Source organism: Sciurus vulgaris, assembly GCF_902686455.1.
Source record: "Sciurus vulgaris genome assembly, chromosome: 5".
NCBI lineage: Eukaryota > Metazoa > Chordata > Mammalia > Rodentia > Sciuridae > Sciurus > Sciurus vulgaris.
The window spans coordinates 27179458-27206556 of NC_136465.1; the positions used below are offsets into that span (position 1 = coordinate 27179458).

A 27099-nucleotide genomic window follows, 5' to 3' on the forward strand; every position below is an offset into this window, starting at 1 on the left:
TTCTGCCACCACAGTATTACTCTGCTTTATGACCTATTTTGTGAGATGAGTTAATGACATTAATGACAAGTAATGCTACACATGTTACCTTCTCAAGTGAGCTTTTGGATGAGAGAGGCTACTTTCTTCCAGCATTTCAGTGTGATGTAGCCTCACCATACACAAAAAGAAATAATTCAAAATATTTGCAGGTGGGAAACTCGTTTACCAACAGACTTGCTGTTCCACTGATGCTGAAGCACTTAGAACATGTGATAGAAAAATTAAGATGCATCGAGGAGAAAGAACTCAAGTTATTGGAGTTTTTCCCCTTTGTAAGTTGAACCAAGAAATAATAGTTCAGATTTGACCATAACCAGTTATTCCAAAATTCCCTTAACTGAAAAGTAAACTTAACAATGTAAATGACAAATTAACACTCTTCTTTATATAAGCCTCAAATAAGCAATATTTTTATTTATTTTTGTATGGAATTGCCAAGGTCTCTCTCTCTACTTACTTTAACCTTCGGTGCTCAGTAAGATTTTATACTTTATTATATACATATATACTGCATATATTTGTATATGTATGTGTAGATAGATAGGATGTCAAATTTCAGGGTTTGTGGATGAAAAAAATTACTGTGATGTATGAAGAACAGCTAAGCAAAATAGCATAAACTATGTTAAAATATTCTAAACTGTTAAAAGAATTGTTTGGGAAAGCAATCTAATAAGAACTCATGTTTTCTTTTTTTTTTTTTTTTAATCATATATAGTCATTATTTACATGGAAACATAGATTGATTGTTATAACATCATACAGAAAATTCTAAGTAAATCATTTTTAGATTATTACCTCCACTATAAAATCAAACCAGTTCTTGTTGAAAAAAGAAAATACATCCTGAATATAATAAATGTAGAATCCAGCTAGAGCTCGGTGCTGTGGCACAGTCTGTAAACCCAGCTACTTGGGAGTTGAGGCTAGAGGATGACAAGCTCAAGGCCAGACTCAGCAACTTAGCAAGACCCTATCTCAAAATAAAAAATTTTAAAAGGGCTGGGGATATGGCTCAGTGGTAAAGTGTCCCTGGGTTCAATCCCCAGTACGCCCCCCAAAATAATGATAATCTGATAGAATTTTTGAATTTATACATGTGAAGCAAATGACAGAAGTTATTTTTTAAAATAATTTATTTTATGTATTGATGGGGGAGGGGTGTACTGAAAATTGAACCCAGGAGCAGTTTCCCACTGAGCTACAACTGTAGTACGTTTTGAATTTTGAGACAGGGTCTCACTAAAATTACTGAGGCTGACCTCAATTTTGTGATCCTCCTGCCTCAGCCTCCTCAATCTTTGGCATTGTAGGCATGTGCCACCATACCTGGCTCAAAAGTGATGTTTATTAAACTGTAACAGCAATATCTAATGTGTGAACAGAGAAATTATGTTGTTCTTAAAGGTTCATAAAATAAAAACCCTCAAAAAGAAACTCAAGAGACATAGTTGTAGGCTTCATGATATAGAGTCTTCCCTTATACAATGTGGTCTATAATCCTTGAAATACCACTTATTAGTGCATTTTTCACCCCCAAACATCTAATTTTGCATATAAAAATAGGTACTTCTTGTACATTTTTATAGACACATTGTTTCAAATCTTTGAATTTACCGATGTCTTTTGGGTTCCTCTGTGGCGGCAATGGTTGTACACCTTATTATTGTATGTACAACAGAAGGAAACACAGCAGTAATATTTGTAGAAATAGCATTTACCATATCAATTTAGTGGTACAAGGCAGATGCCGAGCTTCATGTGCATAATCAAATTTTAAATCCAGCTATTAAAGATGGGTGTTATCATTCCATTTTACAGATGAAAAACTGAGACAACGTTTTAAAGATTTTTAGATTAATTATTTTAGGCTGTAAAGTTGAAATAAATTGCCTAATGTCACTTAGGGATTACAATGCTCTGTTTCTGCTTAATTGCAGAGGCTGCAGAAGCATGAGATTGTCTGACACCCATGTCATATCTACCAATATCTATCACTATTCACCTTTTGATCACTGCCTAATCACTGTCCTTGAATATCAGCTAGTATCTTCATTATAGACTAAGAGCACAGCAGGAAACTTTCTACTGAACTTGGCAAAATACTATTGATTTTCAGATATTGCCCAAATATCACTTGGATGCAATGTTTGCAATGATACCTTCAACTGGAAAAACAGAGTACTACATTTGATCCCAGTATTAAAAATAAATATGGCAGTGCAGAATTTACAATATCATCAGAACTCAAGGGATACTTTTTTACTTTTCACAGTTCAAGAAACATTTTTTCCTTAAGTTATTTTAATTCATTAATTCTGTATGTTTAAAATGTTAAGAAAATTTCTATTGAGCAAGGGATACCTGGCTTTGAATAATGAACTGGATAATGGATAAAATTGCTATTGAAAGTCTAAAGAGTTTGAAGAATATGCATTTGCAGTCTAAATCACAAATGTGCTTTTTGAGGCAAACATAAACTTGCATTTCACTTCTCTGTCACTGTATCTAGCACATCTCTCCTGGGTGACCTGAGATTTTATTACCCCATTTTCTATTTTTCAGTTATCTGTCATTCTAAAGGATATAATTGGAATGAGGCCCTGTCGTCTTTGTCTAAAAACCATGGCAACAGCACTGGAAGTTCAGGACTAAATTGCCCCAGGTTGTTTGGTTGGAATGACAGATTCTCTGGCGACAGTTATGTCTTAACAGGGTCCCATTTCAGACACATCCCTTCATTCTTCTCGCTACTGTTTGCTGACCTTGGGGTTCCTGTCCCTTGCTATTAGGATTTGTAAGATGAGGAGGACAAACTTGAAGAGGCTTTGGTAGAATTTGCATTGAAGCGAGAAGAATTTTCCCCGTGTGGAAAGGAATCAAAAGTCTTGTACACAAACAACTGTTAAATTACAATACAAATAACAGAGAAAAAGCAAACGTCTGCATTTTTGGACACGTCCCATAAATCGTGATTAATCTTACTGTGCAAAGCATTGTAAGATATACACTGGTCAGCGCTTAAGGTTTGTGAAACACGTATGGATGACTCAGAGTTTGCTAGAATACTACATCATAATATAGTAATTGATTTAAGTTGACAACTTAAGTATTCTAATTCTACAGACTTGTATAAATGGTGCTTATTAGGCCTCTTTGCTTCCTATTTACCCTTCAAAGAAAGAATCATTTCCTTCACTTTTGACAAGACTCCATTGCTTAATGAAATTATTTCCTGAAAACCCTATTTCATACAAAGGACTGCATTTTCTGTCAAACAGTATTTTATTAACAGAACTCTTCCATTCTCTCTCTGTAAATATCTTTCCTTCACTTTTTTAAAAGAAAAACTTGACTCTTTTGGTGAGTAGATTTCATGCTATAACGTAAAAGCCAACAGTATAATTTTTAGGAGTTGAGGGAAAGAGCTCTCTAGAGAAACGGTCTGTCCACACCATGCTCAGTCTTCAGCATCTTTTAATAGAATCTGGACTCCCACATGGCCCAGAATTATCCAGCCGTCTTTCAAGGTTACTAGGTTAGCCAGCTGCTAGGGAGGGAAAAGCAGCATTTAGTCAATCATTCAACCAGCTTTTATTGAGCATCTAATTTATGCCAGGCATGGTTCCAGGTACTCAATTTGCAGTCGCACCTGGAAACAAAGGGGAAACTCAGACAGAATGCACAATGTGCTGTACAAGAAATAGTCTACATCTTTAAATGTCATCTACTCTTTGTTCCTGAAATAACATTAAAACCACTGTAAGTTCCTTGTTCTTCAGAATGCGTTTTTATATCCATTCTCCAAAGATAGAAGTCCAAATGTTAGCATTTTCAAAAAAATCTGTCCTTTGATATCAGAAAACTCTCAGAAAATAAAAGTGGACAATGAACACTAATTAGGCACCCAGAAGAGATTCAGAAGGAAGTCCAGGGCTCTTATTTGCAGACAAACTTTGGATTCAGGTGTGAAAGAGCATTAAATTAATTTGGGGTTTCCCTTTTCCATCCCCAGGAGCAAATCAAAAAGGCCCTACTTTGGTGCAATATTTCTTGACCATCTGTAGTGCCAGAAAGAGCTCTTGATCCATAGCTTTCGTTATGCAAAAATATTCAAGGTCCCAGGTGAGAGAAGGATGAGAACCATATGTTCTAAGAATGCATCTAACAAACCTGGGAGCCCCAGAGCTGATCTCAAAATCACAGCCGTTCTCAAAACCACTTTTACTAGATTACAGCATCCTGTGTGACCATCTCTATTATGTTCTGTTATGTTCTCTCATCCCTTCCATGTGGTATGTTTACAAATCAGAGATTTAAGGAGACTCGTTAATTCATTCAATAGACATTTACTTTTTTCTTGATTTTTTAATTTGTTCTAATTAGTTATACATGACTGTAGAATGCATTTTGACACATTGTACACAAATGGAGCATAACTTCTCATTTCTCAGGCTGTACATTGTGCAGTCGCACCAGTAGGTGGTCCTACATAGGGAAATAACGTCATATAGGGAAATAACGTCTGTCTCATTCCACTGTCCTTCCCATCCCCACCGCCCCACCCTTTCCCTCACCCCCTCCGCACAATCCAAAGTTCCTTTATTCTTCCTTAACCCTACCCCCGACTATGGATCAGAATCCACTTATCAGAGAAAATACTTGGCCTTTGGTTTTTTGGGATTGACTTATTTCACTTAGCATTTCACTAGTTCCATCCATTTACCTGCAAATGTCATAATTTCATTCTTTAAGGCTGAGTCAAGCTTGTCTATGGCCATACCACCCTGAACGCACCTGAACTCATCTGATCTCAGAAGTGTCTGGCCTGCTTAGTACTTGGATGGGAGACATTTACTTTTTTTATTACAATTTGCCAACTCTAAGCTAAGATCTCAAGGCTCAAAGACAAATGTAAAAAGATTCTTTCCCTGGAGAAACTTGTTTTCCAGTAGAAGTGTGGAGAATTCATTTACCACACTTCCTCATCCTAAGTATTGTTTGGGATATATTTTATTTCCATATTCACAGTAATAATTCAGCACATATACAATAGCCTCTTTGATAGCCTCTCCTCCTCTAATCTTTCTCCTCTTTTAATTCATCCAACATTTCATTAATTTTTCCCTGACTTGCTTTATTTTCTCCTCCTAAAAGTTTGCATTTGCTCCTAATTACCACACAAATCAAGAGAACATATTGAATCATAAACCATGAAACTTTCCATCCATTATCTACCTCTTCTAACTCACTTCTAACTAACTTCTAACCTCAGCCTACACTAAACACCAGGTTAACTAGAATTTTTCTTTTCATTTCTGAAAAGAAAAAACTCATACTTCCATTATTACAGGGATTTTAACTAATCAGACTGGGCAGAGTTCGTGAGAAATTTGTTTATTCTCTCTATAAATATTAATCACTAGCTTTCTCAGTGTATCTATATACCATGCAAGCTAGGCAGTGCAGAAATAGGTAAAGAAAGTCCACTAGAAGCCCTTGGGTCAAGTACAGTTCAGAAGTTTACCCATTCAACAGAAACATTAATTAGGCAGAAAAGCATTTAAAAATATACTAATAGTTTCCTCTAAAATAGAATATATAAATGCATATTTATTTTATTCACTAGTCTTCTAATGCAAAGGGGGCAAAACTTTCCTCCTTCATTTGGGTCCTGCATAACAGGAGTAAAACTATAGGTACACAAATCAAATTTGTACTGAGTTTCCTAGAATTTCTTTTTGGATTACTTTAAATTGGAATGAGAACCCAAAGGCATGTCAAAGTTATCTTAATGCAGTAACAGAATCTTGTCATTTGGTTTGGTTTGGGTTAGTTCGTTGGTTTATAGTTCTACTCAATCTTTTATTGTTACCTTGCCCACATCTAATTTGACATAATATTTTCAACATCTCAATCCTTCCAAACTCTTCATATTAATTTTGACATGAACAACAACTCTTTCTCTTGTCATCATACTAAAAGATAGTAAATTAAATTGTATAATTAAATTTTTTTTATTTTATTTTTATTTTTTTAACTGATGTTCTTTTTAAAATTGAGTAGGAATTGAGACTAGATTAATGCAACGTTTTTTACAGTGCTGGGAGTGGATACTCAGCCTCATGCTGCTAGTCAAGTATGAAATCACTAAGCTACACCTCAGCACTGCAGCCAGAATTTTTTTTTTTTTTTTTTTTTTTTTTTTTTTTTTTTAATGAGGATTGAACCCAGGAGCACTTACCCACTGAGCCACATCCCTGACCCTTTCCAGTATTTTATTTAGAGACAGGGTCTTGCTGAGTTACTTACATTCTCACTAGGTTGCTGAGGCTGTCTTTGAACTCATGATCCTCCTGCCTCAGTCTCCTGAGCTGCTGCGATTACAGGTGTTCACCACTGTGCCTGGGCTGCAATCATTTTTTGATTGCCCATATCATAATACCTATCTCCAAGAAGTCATTCTATAATACTCTTATTATCACTTCCTCATGGATACTTATGCACAATATATTATAACAACTTTCTTCTGACCTTGATAAAGTTCCAAGGTCATGACTGGTTTCTGGGTCTTGGTTGTCATTTTCATCATTGCACTTCTGAGAGTCCTTCATGTTGTTGGGTTTATCTGATGTTCCCCCATAATCAGTCCTATTTTTATATGATGTTTGATAACACAAAACAACAGGGATTTTTTTTTCTGTTATGGATGAAATTGGGTTTATTATTTTTCTGTAATTGTAAATAAAGTTGATGGAATAGGTTCTTTCATGCCTCATGTTGGGAATATTTTATTCTTGGGGTGGGTTTGTTGGCTAGAAGGGTGTAAAGTTCCTCCTTTGTGAAGTGCCAGTGAGCTTTCTGAAGTGGTTGAACTTCACATGCTGCCTTCCCATTAGATAATCCCATGGTCCCCCATCAGCACAGAACATTTTCAATTACCCAGTCAGTGGTGGCTGTGCTAATTGCTGCCACTGATTTACATTTCACTTTTTATAAGGTGAAGTGTCTTTTCACATGCTACATGACCCACTTTCTTTTCCCCTTTTGGAAACTACATGTTTGAAACATTTCCACTGAGTTGTTTTGTCAACATGCTATCAGCTCATCATCATTTGGTGGATGTACACAAGTCCTTAGTTCAAATATGAGTTGCTAGGACACTATTTTCCCTAATGATCTTCCTCAGTGATTCTGGTTTTTTTTTTTTTAATTGTATAATTAAAATTTTAAAACTAGTATTTTGACATATGGGATGAAATGCACTGTGTCTGCAAAGTTCTGACCACTCTATTCAATCTATGGTGATAGCCAATTAATAAGGAAAAAAATTAATTAGTACTTAAAGGTCATCGTATTCCATTTATTATCTCATTCAACATGAATGCAAGGTTTAAAATATTCTATTTCATAGTTTCAAAGATAGGCCATTGCCTGGTTAATATAAAAGCAAGGATTAGGAATGGGTTTGTTCAAAAATCCATTAACCTAATTTCTCTTAGCTGAAAAAATAGAAGACTGTATGATCTTCATGAAAAATAGCTACTGTTACTCTCTAAAACTACTTTCAAAAGGAAATAAAGGTTCTTTCTGTTTGACGTTTATTAAATACAAGACCTTGGAACTCTTGTTGTAATTTAATGTAATATTAATTTTTACTGTTTTCAAAATGCAATGGCTATTCAATAAAGATCAAGCATACTTAAAAGGGACTATCATTGAGTATGAAATGTCTGACACTGATTGTAGCTCAGCGAACCATTAGACTCAACTAAGGTTTGATCTCATTACAGAGCTTTTCAAGGACAAATGTGCATTTTATTTGTTATATTTAGCATGAATTCAAAATTAATACCAAATTGTTAGCTTTATTTAAAGTTTCCCACCATGGTACATAAGCCACCAAAATATTGTAGGTGTATTTATAATTCATCACTTAAATTTGCTATACAGTTACAATAGTTTTAAATGGAAAAGAAAATCTCCCCTTAAAAATTATTCAAAACAAAAAATGGAGGAAAAAATAGGAACAAAAAAATGAAGTTTTTTGTATTGTCAAAAGCAATACAAAAGAGAAGGGATATTTTGAAAATATATAGGAGTATGAAGGTTAAAGTTAACTAAAAGGAAAAAAAGAAATAAAAATAAAGTTAAAAGGTAATAGAGGGAAATGGAAATGATATAGAAGGTAAAGGAGTTTGTATTAATGGCATCAAGAAAAAAAATTAAAATACCATATCTCAAAACATAGGTGATACAGTTAAAGCAGTGTTCAGAATAAATATAGTCAGGTTCAGTATTGCAGGTCTGTAAATCCAGTGGCTCAGGAGGCTGAGGCAGGAGGATCACAAGTATAAGGCCAGCCTGGACAACTTGGTGGAATATGTCTCAAAATATAAAATAAAAAAGGTTATGGGTGTAGCTCAGGGATAGAGTTCCTGGGTTCAATCTCCAGTACTGTAAAAGAAACAGAGGAAAAAGGAAGAAGAGGAGGAAGAGGAGGAGGAGGAGGAGGGGCAGGGGAAGGAAGAAGAAAACATTCTTTTATTTTTATGTCAACATAAAAAGAAAGAATAAAGACAAACAAATCATTTGCAAGTGAAAAATAAAATAAGGAAATAGGAATAAAATATGTATAAATATTGGAAGGGAACTTAATGATTTAGAAAACCGAACACTGGTAGTAGAAGAGCTGGTTCTTTGTAGCCAAAAGTAATTAGCATGAGAACAGGTAGATATGGAAACAGATAAATTAATTAGGTATAATTAATTAGTCCTTAAAAAAATACAAATACACCAAAAGAAGGATAATGGAAAAATAGAAATTTAAAAAAAAAATTTTAAATCATAAGAGAATATTTTGCTCAGTTCTATACCAATAAAAGTTATGGGTGACAGGGATGATTTGGAAGAGAAGTCCGGCATATTTTAGCAGGGTTCTTAGCTAAGGATCTCACAAGATGAAATCAAATGTCCTGCCAAACTCTGTCTTCATTTGATAACTCAACTAGGGAAAGGTCTTCCAAGTTGCCACAGATCGTTGTTAGAATTCAATTCTTATGGTTGTAGGACTGAGCTCCTCATTGTCATCTGAAGATCACTCTCAACTCCTAAATGCCACTCCCAGTTCTGGTCATATGGCCTCCCCTAGGTCCTCGCCCAATGTGACAGTTTACTGCTTCAAGGCCAGCAGTGGAATTTCTTTTATACTTCACCATCTTCAAAACTCTTCCTTCAGGAAGCAACAAGTCACTTTTCAAGAGTCACTTCTTATATGAGATTTACCCAGGATGATTTCCCTTTCGATTAACTCACAGGCAACTTAATTGGGACCATAAGTATATCCACAAAGTCCCTTCACTTTCTTCAAATAAAGACACCTACTCACAGGTGTGAAATTTATCATGTCTGCAGTATTTCCCACACTTAAAGGGAGGAGATTATACAAAGGCATGCACAGCCAGGGAATTTGGGGGCAATTTCAAAATTCTGCCCCATACTGACCAAAGACCATAGAAGAAAGAAAAAAATCAAAAGGAGAGAAAATCATCTAAAAAATAAAGCACCAACCTCCACTGGGATTATTTTATAAACATAAAAAAATATAAACTCCAAAATTTTTTGATTGTTCCCTAATATTACAAAAGAAAGAAATCTTAAATTGGTTATAAGACTATCATTAATATTTATAATGAAATCTGACCAAGATAGCATAAAAATATAGAGAAGTACATGATTACTTCTAAGTAATGATTAGTTATAAGTAATAACATTAAAAATAATAATCATAAAACATTACAAAATAAAATAACTATTCAAAGACTAATACACCAAATTAAGTGCAGCTTTCACAAATATGTATTAATAAATTCACCTTAATAGCAAATTTTAATGGTCATAGTCATCTCCATAGTATATAAATATATAAATATATTTATATATTTATAAATATATAAAACATACAATATAAAACATACAATAAAATTTAAGTGTACTTTTGAACAAAATAAAATATAAATATATGCTTATATAACAAATGGATCTCAACTCAAAAGCTATCAATTTGCTCAATGAGAAAACTCTAGGAATTTTCCCATTAGATTATTATTTAATGTTATTTGATATTATTCTGAAGATAGTAGGTAATGCAGTTAGACAAGAGATTAAAAGAGATATAAAAAAAATTACAGAGGATGACGGAAGCTTTTCATTAATTACAAGTAATATGACCCACCAAAAATGCATGCAGAATGAACCAAAAAACCATTATAAATAATAAAAAGTTCATTAAGTTGCCTGGGTAAAATGTGTGTGCGTGTGTGTGTGTGTAAATATGCAGAAGACAATAGCCTTTCTATATACACACAACAACCACTCAAAGAATAAAAACCACAACACCATTTACAATAGAAGGGAAAAAATTATGAATACACTTACAAAATATGCAGATGAATCAGGAAATGCTATGCTACTACTGAGGGATACACAAAAGAGTTAAATAAATGAAAATTCATAAAAGAATGTAATCCTCCCTAAGGAAACTCATCAATCTAGTGCAATCTCCCTAAAAATGGTAACATGTATTTTGTATGTGTGCTAAATAAAATGTTTCTAGTTCTTAAGGGGAAACATACATAAATCAAGAAAACTTTGGTGACTTATGATAATAGGCTAACCATAGCAGATAAAACACATAATAAAATCTGCATGAACAAATATTGATCCCTGTGGCACAGAATTGAAAGAGTCCCAGATAAATAAGTGAATTCGATATAAGAAAAAGTGAAAATATCAAATCAAGAGGAAGATAAGGGTTTCCTTGGTAAATAGTATGGGAAAACTATTCATTTGTGGGGGAAATAAAACTGAATCCCACACTTCGTACAAAAATAGAGCCTAAGAAGATTAAACTGTCTAAAGCACTAAAAATGAAAAATGTATATATAATAATTACAAAAATCATGGAAAAACTAGAATGGTGGAAGTTCCCTAAGTATGATTTAAAAAAAGAAAAGAAGAAGAAGCAAATAAAGATTAATCCATCCACATTAAAAAATGGTTATATAGGAAAACAGAAAAAATCAAGTGACAATATGGAGAAATTATTTGTAACTAATCCCCTTAACACATAAAGATCTTCCACAAATCAGTAAGATGACATAGTTTCTAAGAGTGGGCAAAATATTAGAACAGACAGTTCCTAGAAAAGGAAATACAAATGACTATGGAAAGTTATTCATCCTTAAGTATTTTAAGAAATACACAAACTGAAAAAAAAAATGGAATATTTTTCACCTCTTACATTAACAACAATGAAGAAGTTTAGGCTGGGGATGTAGCCTAAGCTACCTTGTGTGTGGGAGGCCTCATGTTTGATCCTCAGCACCACAAAACACACACACACACACACACACACACACACACACACACACACACGGAGAAGTCTGACAACAACATGTTGACAAGGGCCTAGAATCAGTTATAGTAGTGAAAAGTGGTACAATCTCCATGGGGAACAATTAGCACATATCCTCCAAAATTTTAAATATGTTCGTGTGTTGGCTCAACAACTTCATTTCTATTCACTGAACCCAAAGATAAACTCACACATGTGAGATGACCTGTATGCAAAATATTTATCTTGTTATTGTTTCATTGACAAAAAATGAAGAAACTTAAATATTCATCACTAGGAAACAAACTAACAATTATTATATACCTAGACTATAGACTATAGTATGGCCTTTAAAAAGAATGTGTCACCTTTATTTTTAGCAATATGGAATATTCAAACCCACTGATAAGTGAAAAAAAAAAAGTAAAGTATAGAACATATGTGCAAAAACAAAAGTAGGCAGATAAATGTTATTTTATATATAAAACATGTATAATACAGTATGTAATACTTAATATGTAAGTACTTACATAGCAAAATTGCAATACTATGTACAGTTTCACATGCTGACAATATTCACAGACATACTCACGCACCCAGAAAATATTTATTGAAAGCCTATGATGCAAAAGACAGTGAGAATATCACAGCCAAAGAAATGATAATGGAATGTAGTATGAAAAAAGATACATTATATATAAATAAATGGATAAATAAACAAGATAATTTCTGACATTTGTTAAATGCTGAAAAGGAATCAGCCAATATCACAAAGCAGGATCCCTGAATAGAGGACCGTCTTATTAGACTGGTAGAATGCTTTTAAACATTTGCGTCTATGCCAAGGGACAAAAGAATAGAAAGGACCTGAAGTCTACTGTCCCACACATTACACCACATTACATCCTGTCTCTAAATGAAACACAAAATAGGTTTAGTGGCTGAGTTCAATCCCCAGTTACACCCCCTGGAAGGAAGGAAGGAAGGAAGGAAGGAAGGAAGGAAGGAAGGAAGGAAGGAAGGAAGGAAGGAAGGAAGGAAGGAAGGAAGGAGGAAGGAAGGAAGGAAGGAAGGAAGGAAGGAAGGAAGGAAGGAAGGAAAGGGAGAAAGGAAGGAAGGAAGGAAGGAAGGAAGGGAGGAAGGGAGGAAGGGAGGAAGGGAGGAAGGGAGGAAGGGAGGGAGGGAGGGAGGAAGGAAGGAAGGAAGGAAGGAAGGAAGGAAGGAAGGAAGGAAGGAAGGAAGGAAGGAAGGAAGGAAGGAAGGAAGGAAGGAAGGAAGGAAGGAAGGAAGGAAGGAAGGAAGGAAGGAAGGAAGGAAGGAAGGAAGGAAGGAAGGAAGGAAGGAAGGAAGGAAGGATATTAATCTGGCCCAAACCTCTACACTAACAGGAGGATTTTAGTCCACTGGGAAATCCTTAAACTCAGAGAAGTAGCCTGTGTTCAATGGTATTCTTGTTCCTGGTCCACAGGTCTGGACCCCAAGGGATTCAAACTACAAAATAATAACAAACTAGCATCCCAAAAAAAAGGGAGGCCTCATGTTTGATCCTCAGCACCACATCCTTGTCCCTAAGTCATTTCCTCTTTCCCTCCCCCCGCCACCACATTGACTAACTTCTCATACACGTGTTCCTAAGGCAAGCCACCAATACACTAGCACAGAACCTGCCATTCTAATTAATAAACATTCTCCACTTTCACCATTGTTGTCTGAAAATGCAAAAATTTCCTCCTGAGGTGTTTAATTTATACTCCTAAAATAGTTTATTTGCCTTCCTAGAAGGGTACAACTCAATCGTGTTTTAGGAGTGTACTATTTTCCCTTAAGCCATCTCATATAAACTATCATGATGATGCTTGTGTTAGAAATAAATTTAGCCTTATAAAATGTGCTCATTAGAAATCCTTTTTATGCCAAGGATGGTTCTAAAATATTTTATATACCTTCTCATTGCTTTTATGAGACAGCTATATTAGAGATGCTCCTTACTTCTGAGCCTGCAAAGTACTTCAAAGTCTAGTTGTATTTTGAATCTGAAATGTGACAGAAGCCTTTTTATGACACACAGTACACCTCCAAATACACAAGAAAATAGCCAGAGTTGTTCCTGAAGGGATTTTTCCCCTAGAATATTTAGCCTAGGTGACATAAAAATATCCATTTTAATTCCACATGCCCAGAATTGATCTTCCAAAGAAAATATTAAAATGACTCTGAACTCATTCAGAAACTCAAAGATAAACAGAAACAGCTGCTAAATGTCTCACAAGCCAGTCTGAGATTCATTTCAATTACCCAACAAAAGGTACCTCAGGTGGAACAGAGCATTTTCAAGTTAAATTTTATGTCTATTAGATATAAGCCTAGCGGCAAGTATGAATTCCTCCCAGTTGTTACTTCCTTTACATCTGATGGCATTTTCCTAATTCCCTGTTCAATTTTATTTTAACGTCTATAGATAGTTGTAAAGTGAGCAAGTTATAACAATTTACACGGCATTCAGCACCTGTGCTGAGGTCAATTTGACTTCCTGCTGAAATCTTTTTTTAATATTGAGACTTTTTTCCTAACTTTTTTTATTTTTCTGTTGCCCTTTTCCCTAACAAGAAAAAAAAGAAAATTAATCACTCTAATGCTTCTGGCTTGATAAAGCAATTTATACCCTAGTTCAAGAGGTTTTTGTATGGAAAGTTACCAAAAAAAAAGAAAAAGACAAAACTCTTCATAAAATTCTTAAGCCTTCCACCCAAATCCCAATGAACCTCCAGATTGGATAACTACATTAACTTTAGAGCTTTAGGGATTTATTTTTATTCTCTACTTCCAAGTCAGCAACCTGCAACATCCAAGGCCAACGAACTTAGGTTGGAACCAAAACTTCTTCCTGTTTTCCAGATTGTGAGAGTCGAAGTTCTAAATACAATTCCTGCTCCCCCAACACACACCTTCACAGGTGTGCATGTTGTCTTATCATGGATGTCAACGTGTGAATGCATGACCACCATCTTAGCCTTCAACTGCACTGTCCACAGGCAGATCGTATCATACGATCACCATTCCTGAACACATATTACATGCCACCACTGGACGCTGTCTTACTTAGTCCTTCCTTGTGAAGTATATTTGTTACCCCAACTTTACAGAGGATGAAAAAGAGACTCAGGAAAGGGTGGTAACTTCCCAAATCACAGCCGGCCCACTGGAACTCTATCACAAAAGCATATCCACTTCTCAACATAAAATAAACTGCAAAGGCTATTATGAAACTTTTCCCCCCAAAAACGTTCACATTCTTTTTATTTTGGTGAAACATCTTCATATTGAATATCGCTTAAAAATTAATCAAAAACAAATAAGATTTTTCACGAATTTCTAAACTGAAGTGAGGAAATCACTTTGCGTTGCCTTGGTGTTTTTTGCAATGGTATTTATTTGAGTCGTGTTGGACTGAAGTGCTCTCTTCAAAGCTCATTTTCAGCACTCCTACACACCCAAACTCTCACTATTCAAGAAGAGGGTTTTATTCAAAATGTTTGGTGTGCAAAAAGACAAAACCCCAATGCATTCCAAGAAAGGGGGAAATTAGGAGAGAGCTCATGTAAGCAACTGTGAAAAAGTCAGGAGAATGGGTGAGTCTCTTAAAGGTTCCAGACCTTAAGTGCTTCTAGGACCCTTCTCTGAATCTCCACCCTCTGTGGCTCTCGTGTCCACTTTGTTCCCTCGCACACATGCCTCAAGCCACCAATAGTTCTCAAGACTTCCTTTTCTGCTTGGCCACCTGCCAGGATGTTGGAATATGATGAACCCTGGAAAAGGACATTGATACCCCTGACCTGAATCCTGTTGCGCAGCACAACTGAGAACCAAAGGAGAATCTCACATTTGGATATTCACCTAAAAGTAGGAAGCTGTTCCACCACAAAAAAAACCACCTTAAAATAATGTCTAAAGAACTCTTACTTATTTTTAGCAGATGGTGAATCCAGGCAGTTTAAGCAATAAGACAAAGTCCAGAGGCATATGGAAATATGGTAAAAAATCAGACATTCTGCCTCTAATGCACCTTCTAAGCTATGAAGTAATGAATTAAGGGAAATGATGAATTAAGTATCTAACCATAATATTTTACCCAAAGAAGCATTCTTAAGGTGTTCAAATTCATTTTTATTCCCCACAACTTACTATGTTGAATAAACCAACAAGTTAGATTTGTTTATAATTTCTATTCTCCACCTCAATCACTGTTTTAAGACTGTTTGACGTTACCCTAAATATGAACACTGCATCTTAAAACCTGTGATTTTATGATCAGCCAGTCCTCTCAAACTGTCACCAGCCTGACATCTAGAAACTCTTTAAACCCAAGATAGTTTTGACAGGATTTTTATATATTGACTTAACAGAACCTTTCTTTCTTAGAGAGAGAGAGAGAGTCAGTCCTAAGCAGATAGCTCAAGAAACTAGAGCTTTTTCCCCAAAGAATAAAATGTACTATAACCTCATTAAAATTTTCAAAGACTGCAGATCCATTTTTTTTTAATTGTAAACAAATGGGATACATGTTGTTTCTCTGTTTGTACATGGAGTAAAGGCATTTCTAATTTCTGATTTCTAATTTTCTGACTACCTTTTTGATCAGGAAATGTCAAAAATAAGCTGTCTTCTTTTTTTTCTATCTCCAAGAATAACCTCAAAACCCATTTTCTGAGATTAAGACAGAGGACACAGACAGACACAATGATAGACATGGCTTTTCTCAGTATCTACTTACCAAAACTTTTCAGGTCAACAACGTTTTAATTTCTAGATAGATGGTAGGGTCTTTGACTATCTAGTCTTCAGTTTTTCAATCTTAGCCTGTTCAAGTCATGCCATTCAGTTAGAAAGTTATTTTTCCATCCCAAAAAATTACTTAGTTATATACAGTGTCTTATATTTTTAACATCAGCCATTGCTTCATTTTATAATAAACTACTTGTGAATGAAAAAATGGTCAAGGTAACTTATTATTTGGACATTTGTATTTGAATATTCTAGATATCAACTTATTTTTAATAGCAGTCACAGAATGGGTAATCATAAAGCAATTGAGTTGTCTGTAATAAACTAATTTGTATTAATAAACCAATAATTCATTCAAGCATCCATTCATTCAAAAATACTGGGCATCAACTGTTTTAGGCATTGTTCCAGGTGCTCAAGACAAATCTCTCAAAGAAAAACAGACATGACGATCAGACACAATGATCCTTGTCTTTTTTGTAGAAGAGGCAGGTAAACAATGTACACAATAAGAGAGAGATCTGCTGAGTTAGAAGGTGTGTGTGCTGTGAGAACAAAAGCAAAGAATGGTGATGATTACTGGGAGCACAGGGTGAGAAGGTCTTGGGAGCAGGAATATTTGAAGATAAGACTTGAAGGGAATGAGGTAAATAGCCATGTGCAGCTCTGGAAGAAGAAAATTCCAGGCAGAGAGAAGAAACAGTACAGATGCCCTAAGGTAGGAGAGTATCCAGCTTGTGGAAAGAACAGAAAAGAAGCCAGAATAGCTTGATCAAAGGGAGAAAGGAGGGAGGAATGAGTAGGAGCTGAGTGGAGAGATCACAATTTGGAAAGTGAATGTATTAATAAATATTTTTTGACAATTTAGATCACTATTTCCATATAGTAGAGTATGCTTCATTTACATTGAATAACATTCCTTTATCATCCTGCTGACAATCAGTTTCTTAGTAAAGCTAATTTTATATTCCATGTGACCAGTATAATTATATGATTCCATTCAATTTAACATTCTTTATGTCTAAATTCCAGTTTGTGGCTGATATCAAAAAGTGATTTAAAAATAAGGCAAACATTCAATTATTCAGTCAATTTGAGCTACATTATATTTTAAAAGCTCTATGTTCATTCATGGGTAAAATAACACTTCTTTAAAATATTTATGTTGTCAAAAGAAGACACATTATTTGTAAATGTAAAACATTTCTCTAAGAATTAGATACTTTATGAATGGCATGACATAGTTTTTTTTTAAGACTATCATACTACCAGGGATGGTTTTTAAAAACATAAACCTGCATAAAAATATAAATATAGAAAATAAATACACACTTGATAAATACCACAACAAGTGTGCTTTCTGAGTGAGCCATGTTCCCACATTGTTATCTAAACACATCTCTTACTGTGTCAATGTGGGTATTTCTACTGAAATATGCACAGTTTCATGGAGAAGACTGAAAATAATGAAAAAGTGTGTAGCAATACCTATGGTAGAGAAATGAAAATAGTTCTAAGGTTTGGGAAAATCAAAGGGGTATATTTATGGTAAAAAGCAAGGTAGCCCTAGGTGGTATGAAGCAACACTATGTTGGAAAAGCCTTATGGGTCTCTGTACAACTAGGTGCATACACATAATTAAAACAAGAGGTGATAGTACTCAATCACTTGACAAATACTTGAATATTTATTATGTTCTGAGTCCTCCATTGGTAGCTGAAGATATAATAATGAATTAAATAATAAAGGAACTTATAGTCCAATGAGGGGAAGCAAACACTAAATGAATCATATAAGAAATCACAAATTACTTAATTATGGTTATTGTGATTGCAATCTCCATTTGAAAGAAAACTTGCTACGTTCAGAACTTTGAATCAGTCACACATGATAGCTCCAGCCCAGTGAAGGATGTCAGGCATACAGTAAGTGCTCACTGCATATTTATTGACTCAATCACAGTACTTTCCTCTTATCTGAGGGGAATGAGTTCCAAGACACCCAGCAGATGTTGAAATCAAAGGTAACATCTATCATTATATATACCGTTTTCTTCCTAAATACAAGCATATCTATAATAAAGTTTAATCTTCAGTAAGAGATTAATAATAACAAATAATAAAATAGAACAATTCTAACACTACACTAGAATAAAAGTTATGTGAATGTGCTCTCTTTCTCTCTCAATCTGGAATTCTCCATTTAATATTTTTGTACTGTGGTTGACCATGGGTAACAGAAACCATGGAAAACAAAACCATGAATAAGGGAGAACTACTGAAATTAAATACATAGAAGAAACGTACAGGATGAAATGAGAGCATAAAACAGGAGTCCTGACCAAATTGAAGGGCTCATTTGTGACAGTGAAGCTGAAATCTGGGAAATAAGGTAAACAATATGAACAAAGCAGGAATGGGATGAGGGAGGTAGAAATTCCTTTAGAGAGAACAACATGGCAACAAGCCCTGGGGAGGGAAATGAGCTCCTTTCTGATGATTTAAAAATAGCACTGGCCAGGGGAATGTGAGAGTAGTGATTGAGAGACAAATTCAATTTTGCACGGCCTTGGAAAACTTATTGAGGAGTTATAACTTTACCCTAAGAGCAACAGAAAACCAGTGATAGATTTTAATGGAGGCATAATGTGCTCAGATTTATGTTTTTAAGTGATCATAGTGACAGTACAGAGAAAAATAAATAAACCAGGATTCTTTCTTAACATTGAATTTATCATTTTAAAAATGTGGGCAGAAGTTTCCTAAATTTGACTTTGCTATCAAAAAAAAAAAAACAGAAAGAATTTTAAGAATAAGAAATAGGTTATTAATAGAAGACATGAATTTTAATTCATTAGAAATTATGGTAGGCAACATTCAGAAATGGCCCTCTTCCTTCAACTGCCAACAATCTAAATGGAAGTGGACTATTCCACTGAGGCTCCAGATCCCAACTCAGTCCAGTAAACACCTGGACTTCAACCTTGTGAGAATGTAGGTAGAAAACCCAGCTGATCCCGGATGGTTTCTGACCTACAGAACTGTGATATGATAAATGTATGTTGTTTCAAGCCACTAAATTTATGGTAATCTGTTACACATCAATGAGAAACTGATACATAGATCTTTAGAAACTACAATAAGAGTGACCCTCTGAAAATGGATTTCTGTGAGTCTATTAGTATGCTTTGTCATATCTTTAAAAGGAAGGAGTCTTAATCCATTGGAGCTGCTATAATGAACTGCCAAAGACCGAGTTACTTATTAATGGCAGAAATGTATTACTTACAGTTGTGGACACTGGAATTCTGAAATTAGGATGCCAGAATGGTTGTGTTCTAGTGAGAATTCTCTACTAGATTGAAAGAGACCACCTTCTCATCATATCCTCTCATGGAAAACCCATCCATGAGGGCTTCACCCTCATGACTTAATTACCTCCCAAAGGCCCACTTCCTATACTGTAAGTTAGGATTGCACCATATCAATTTGGCAGGGGACATAACATCAGGCGACGATGACTTATTGAAACGTCTATTGTGGCAGAGTTCACTCTGACAAACTCTCTCAAAAGAAGCATTTAGTCCACTTTGGTCCACTTGCTATGTGTTCTATGAGAACTCATGAATCAAAAAGTAGAATAAGGCCAAAAAATAGGCTTTGGTCCCATATCTTGCCCTCACTTGTCACCACCCCTTAATCCTACAGAAAAGATTTACCAACTCCACAAATGGGATCAATATGGTCACCTTTTTTATGAAAATAAAGGGCTATGTTAACAATTTTCTATCTCCTAGTGTGAATAAGAGGACTTATTTACCTTTATGTTTAATTATCTTTGAACAATAAGAACTGACATTTGATTAAACATAGTACTAACATTATCAACCTTCCTGTATTCCTCCCCTTCATTTAGTGTTTTAAGTACTTTTCAAATTCTACTTCTTTAAAATGAAAAACTAATAATCTCTCAAATAATTATAGCTCTTAGATTAAAAATATTAGAAGAAACAAAGAGTAAATAAATATCAGTTAGAGTGGACTAAGTGCTACAACAATCCCAAATCTTGATAATATAACATGGTAAGTCCTCTCTATCCTTCCTGTTACAGTCTGGTCCAGAATTGAAGGACAAAGAGGATGCACTGCTCTCTCCAATTTTTCAGGAATCCAGACCCTGTCCATTTAATGACTCCACCATCTCCCAGGGCCTGAAGTCCTCTCTAGATCTTCTCCAATTGATAAGACTGAAGAAAAAATAAATTAAGAAAACAGTAGAGAAGGAAGTTCACTCATAATTTCTTTGTCCCAGAGTGATGCACATCACTTCCATTCACCTTCAAATTGCATCGTCCATCCAAATACAAAGGAATTATAGGTTGGTAGTGTGCCTAGGAAGAAATGAGCACAGAAATCGATAAGTCCTAGCACTCTATCTCCTACAATAAGATGAAATGTGTAGGGGATCCATAAACTTTAGTTATCTGCTAGCAGTTCACCTTTATCTTGGATTTGAAAATATGTAATTCTAGTTACTATCGCTGCCTAACATAGTACCCAGAAAAATGGCAGCACAAAACAACCATTTTATTAAGCTTATGAATTCTGTGGGTACCAAATTCAAAACAGGCACAAAGTAGATGGCTTGTTTCTGCTCCACAATATGTGGAGTCTCACCTGGATGTGACTCAACAGCTATATACTGGAATCATTGAAAGAATTCTTGATTCATATGTCTGAGATTTGATGGTGGCCATCAGTTGAAAACTCAACTGACCTGCTGACCAAGAACCTAAAGATGGATTCTCATAGGTCTTGGACTAATTCATAACAAGGCTAGGTAACTTCAAGAAGCCAGATTTCTTACATGGCAGCTCAGATTGCCAAAACTGAGTTCCATAGTAGGTGAGTAGAAGTCACACTGTCTTTAACTTAGCCTATGATATAGCCTTAGGCACTTAAACTCTACAGGTTTAAGAATTCACAAGTCTGCTCATAAAGAGAGAGGACCTAGATCCACATCTCAGTCAGAGGCTACCAAGGTCATATGGAAGACGAGTATGAGCAATAGGAGATATTGTGATATCTAATTTTGGAAAATATAATCTCCTGCATATATTATTTTAGAATCACTGAATATCAGTATTTGATAGTACTTTGTACCTTATATAAGAAGGGCAACTAAATTATGACCTACTGCCTGTTTTTATAAACAAAGTTTCATACATATTACCAAGTTTGAGTAGTTGCAAAAGAGACCCTCTGACCTGTAAAGGCAAAAGTATTTCCTATCTGGCCCTTTACAGACAAGTTTACTGACTTTGTGGATAAAATATATGTATGTGGGTATCAGAGTTAGACACTACATTTCAAATCTCAGTTCTGGAGGTGACGAGTTATGTAGTTTTGAACGAGTTACTGTCTTCTCTAAAGTGCTATCTTCTTGTTTATATAATAGGGGAAATAATAAAGTCCGTCATTGAGTTGCAAGCTTATCATTTTATCAAATAGTCCATGAAAAGGGTAAAAAATATTCATAAATGCTAATTCCTGTTATTAGGATTAACTTAAAATATTAGCTGGATCAATTATTCATCTATTATCCATCAACTAGGCCATCTACTGCAGATTTCAACACATCTAGGATACAGGAAGCCCATTCCATCTTTAATCATTCTATTAGAAATGTCTTTTCTCACTAGGTTGAAATCTGTCCTCTTATAATTCTATGCTATCAATTGTGATACTATCTCCTTGAGGGTCTATAAAATACCTCATTCAAATACTAGGTTATTCAAATATTCAAAGAGTCTTTCTGAGTTTTATCAAGACTATCCACCTCATTTCTTTACTTCTTTGGAGACACATTTTTACCCCTTGCCCTCTTTGGTCATTCCCTTTATAAAGATATATAAAATTTAGTCTTGGGATGTGATTTAGTGATAAAACACTTGCCTAGTATGCATAAATTCCTTGGTTCAATCCCCATATCAGATACACATAACGTTTACCTGGAAATTAGCAAAAGATTTAGGCCTACAGATAGATCTGGTCCCTTGATCTCTAAACTATCTTTACTTAACTACTGGTGATATGGATTTTGTGCTACTCAGTTTTTTTCCAACCTCTCCTGCTCCAGAACAGTTGATATTTTAGATCCTGGAACAGCTTACTATATTTACCCTTTTTATTTTTAATCTTATAGAACTCTATTCTCTTGAGATCTTTCCAGATGTTGATGCTATAGTTCAGAATGTTCATGGCCTCTACCAACTCTTTATCATCCACATGCATTTCTGATGGTATAATCTCAATTACTAATAATTATCACATCAAATAGAAATTAATACCATGAGTAATCCTCAACTCAATTAAAGCAACTGAGTATTATTTTAATAATTTCATTGCTTTCCCTTGGACTTCTACTTACTATAATCACTATTTATTCAACCATTCTCTTTTCTTATTGGTTCATATTAGTTATACATATCATTAGGATTCATTCTGACATGATTATAAATGCATGGAATATATAATTTGCTCCAGTTCAGTCCCCAGTCCTTACCCTTATCCTTTCCTTCCCTCCCCCTATTCCCTTTCCTCTACTCTGCTGATCTATTTATCTACATTTTTTGGTAAAATTAGTGTCTTGTATATATATATATATATATATATATACATATATAAAATTCAACCAGTCTCTCTTGAGGTAGCAATCCTCTTAGAGAAGTTGGAAATAAATTTAAGTGAAAACATAAACATTTCTCTTTATCTTTTTCAGGATTACACTTTAAAATAAGCTATATGTATTACAGCTTGATATCAGGTTGATACATAAATTTAATCAATCTCTCTCTCTTTTTTTAATGGTGCTTCACTATATTACCCAGCTTGGTCTTCAACTCATGAGTTTAACTGATATTCCCATCTCTCAAGTAACTAATACTATAGGCACATGCCTCTGCATCCCACTCTGAAACTCTTAAAAAACCTCTTTTAAATCATTTTTAAATCATTTTTCTTGCAAAGAAAATTGCTAAAAATATAGCCTCTGTAAAATCTGGATTTGTGTTTTGATAATTATCCCTTTTATAGCACATAGTCTGTTATGTAAAACCATGATAGTATGTGTGTGTGTACATTCACAGTAAAATATAACCAATTAACTTTTATTTCTATATATAAATATGGCATCTTAACACATACCTTGACTTTAATATTTCCTGAATCCACATTACTAGCCAATTATTATCAGTACCTAAAGAAAGATTGGTGGTGGCTAGAAATAAGAATGCAATTATGATATTTAATGTTAACACTGCTGTTTCAGAAACTACATTTAACTTAAAGTATGAATGTGTTTATGTTCCTTAGCTTACTCATCCATTTGAAAAGTTTCACTTTTTATATTTTAAGTTCTTAAGCTGACATTTTAAATTCTAACATTATATCTTCATATGATTTCACAATAAAATTATTGTAACAAATGTCTATATAAATAAGATGTCAAAGCATTAAGTGTTGGTTCAGTACTATATTTGTGATAAAATTCTACTACAATTTTTTAAAAAGCCAACATATTGCATATGGAAATAAAACATTACTGCACTAGTATTTTGTTTCTATGCTTTTATGAACCTAAGTTTTAAAAGTGTGGGTTTTTAAATAAATGGTTGGTGAGATTGTGGGGAGAAAACACTTACACTTCACTGGTGGGAGGGCAGGCTAGTACAACCACTCTAGAAAGCAGTATGGAGATTCCTCAAAAAACTAGGGATGTAACTACCATACAGCCCAGCTATCCCACTCCTTGATATTTTCCCAAAAGATCTAAAATAAACATACTACAGCAATAATTCCACCTCGATATTTATAGCAGTACAATTCACAATAGCTAAATTACAGAATCAACCCGGATTTAGAAACTGGATTTAGAAATGAATTAAGAAATTGTGATGAGATACACACACACACACCCACACACACAAAACAGAGTTCTACTAAGTCATAAAAAAAATGAAATTATAGCCTTTGCAGGTAAACAGATGGAAATGGAGAATATCATGCTAAGTGAAATTAGCTAAACTCAGAAACTCAAAGGTTGAATGTTTTCTCTCATATGCGGATGCTAAAGTAAAATAAAGGAAAAAAGAGAGGGAAAGATAAGATTACATAAAGGACCAATCGAATACAAAATAATAGATGAGCAAAGGAAATCTAGTAGAGTTGAGGAAGGAGAAGGAGAGGGAGGTGGATGGAGGGAATGGAAAAGGGGAAGTCGTGAACTGAAATCAATTTCCATGTATGTAGAAATTGTCGAGATTAACCAAACTATTATAACTACGAAGCTCTAATATTTTTTAAAAAAGGGTTTTCTTGGTTAGCCACTTAAAACAGAAGTTATTCATTTATCAACTTTAAGACAGTCTTAAGATATTTTATGAATCCTGTTAATTGTTCCTTTATGAATTATTAGTTTGAATCATACTTTTTGAAATTCACTGTTCTCTTTTGTTGTACTTTCCTCTCTTTAGGTTTGGATGTGTGGAGGAGAAATGTTTGATGTTCCCTGTTCTAGAGTTGGTCATATCTACAGGAAGTATGTCCCTTACAAAGTTCCATCTGGGACCAGCCTGGCAAGAGTGAGTAACTGGGCATCAGATCAGACTGGGCTTCAGACGGGCTTCCTGTAGGGAAAGGAATCAGCTTCACACATGTGTAATCTAAGGCACAGACTGAGAGTAACTTCAGATATAGAGAGTTCCTGTGCTTCTCAGCTTTATTTCCATCACTTAAGGAAGTATTACCTGTTATGCTAATTCTTGTTATTAATTGTTTCAGAGCATCTTTGCATGCATTATATTCAATCCTCACCATTACCTTCTAAGGTTGTACTCTTTTCTTTATGTTATAAGTGGGAAAGTGGAAGCTTAGTGAGGTGCTGGTTCTTGCTCACATGAATTGCAAATAGCAGAGTAGCAGTGTAAGCCCAGGTCAACAGAGCAGACCACCAGTTCCCTCCCCGACATGAACACATAATTAATCAGATGGAGAAAAGAGTAAATGGGAGGTGGGGAAGATGAAGGCCCAAACTCTGTCTTCTTTGTGTTTGGAAGTAGGGACAACTCTGCCTAAAATTTTACCTCATCCTCAAAATTCCAAAATTGGCCAAGACTAGGTTTCGTTTTTCCAGATGTTGTTTTGAATAAAATCTTTCTCATAGACCAGATGCAATGATGCTTTCCTCTTCCACCCTTCAGAATGTTTTCATACCTAAATCGAAGGACTTAGTCACAATCCTGCTCCAAACAGTCCTGACCATTTCTCGGTTTTCCATGCTGCTTTCCTCATAGCTGGCACCACTCTCTTAGAGGTCGAATCTAGAAAAAGAGGCTTTACCACTTCACTCTGCATAATGCTCCCCTTGGAATCAAATCCTAAAATATTCTTTTTGGTTCTTTTATTAGCAAAACTGAAATGTATAACTACTGGAGTCTTTTATATAAAGCTCAATATGCTCACTTAACAAGCTTTTGCATAATAACAATAGTAATAATAATAATAATAAAACTAGTTCATTAGGATTCATTAGAATATTAATCCCACTCTCAACCACCTAGAACAGTGGTTAGTGAGCACTCGAATATTTGTTGAAAGAATTAATCAGGAAAATTAAGAGAGAAATTATTATGGTTTTTTTTTAACAAAACAAATATTTAATGAAGCACAATAAAAGTTTCTCTTCCAATGAGACTTTTTTGATGGTAGGCTATTCCTCTTTATTCCTTTCTGAAATTGTGAAGGGTCCATTTTTCTTTAGTTGCATCTATTCTTTTTTTTTTCCTAACATTTAGAGGTCATAGTAATGAGATTACATCATAGGAATCTTGAAAGAAAACTCTTATTATTCCTTTCCCCCACCCAAATAATTAACATACTCAAGTAAATAGCCGTAGAAATCCACTATTTGAAGAAAAGAGACCAATCACCAAATCATGAAATGATTCAAGAACTGAAATGATTTAATTTAGTAATATCGGCTACTATACTCTCAAAACCTAGGATAATGTTGAGAGTTCACTCACATATTTGTTGAAAGAAATAATTTACTCATAAATTGTGCTTTAATGGTTTTATTTAGTCATAAGACTTAATACACATGAATCAGAAAATAAGAATTCACAAGAAGGGTAAAGATTAAACAATTTTGAGCACATATCACAAATCAGCCATGTGGATATCACAACTAATAGCATTTTAAAATACCCTAGACAGGCGAGGTGGCACATGCCTGTAATCCCAACAACTCAGGAGGCTGAGGAAGGAGGATTGCGAGTCCAAAGCCAGCCTCAGCAAAAGCGAGGCACTAAGCAACTCAGTGAGACCCTGTCTCTAAATAAAATACAAAATAGAACTCGGGGTGTGGCTCAGTGGTCAAGTGCCCCTGAGTTCAATCCTGGGAACCCTAAAAAAAATAAGATAAAATCAAAAACCCTAAAGATAATGATGTCTTGTCACTGATCCTCTTTCACTCACTCAAATGCTCCTAGCTTGGGCCCCAGAAGGAACCCATCTTTGGCAAAGGATGCTGGGTATGCTGGGTTTGTAGTTAAAAGCAGAGTACAATAGCTGGGTGGAGAAAGTTGTTCTGATCTGAAAGGGTTTATTTTCAAAAAATAAAACTCTTCATGTATTTTCAAGAAAGAAATGAAGTACTTTTTCAAGGAATGTCAAATATAAGGAATCTAGGCCTAGCACATAAAACTTCCAGGAAAAAGTGAGGATTCATTCAAATGAGAAAAGTCCATAATTCTGAATTTTAATCTTTTCCACTTAAATTTTACTTGAGGGCTCATTTTAATTTTTTCCTAAACTGCTAGA

At 34.7% G+C, this 27099-nt stretch overlaps 1 protein-coding gene across 1 annotated transcript in view; it reads left to right on the top strand.

The window, feature by feature from the left end:
* The window catches only part of GALNTL6 (polypeptide N-acetylgalactosaminyltransferase like 6), a 1118676-nt gene that overhangs the window by 994842 nt on the left and 96735 nt on the right, over window positions 1-27099 (top strand). Inside the window, exon 9 of the mRNA XM_079142956.1 lies at window positions 24753-24860. Within this exon, the coding sequence (XP_078999082.1) occupies window positions 24753-24860 (108 nt within the window). The remainder of the gene's footprint in view (window positions 1-24752; window positions 24861-27099) is intronic.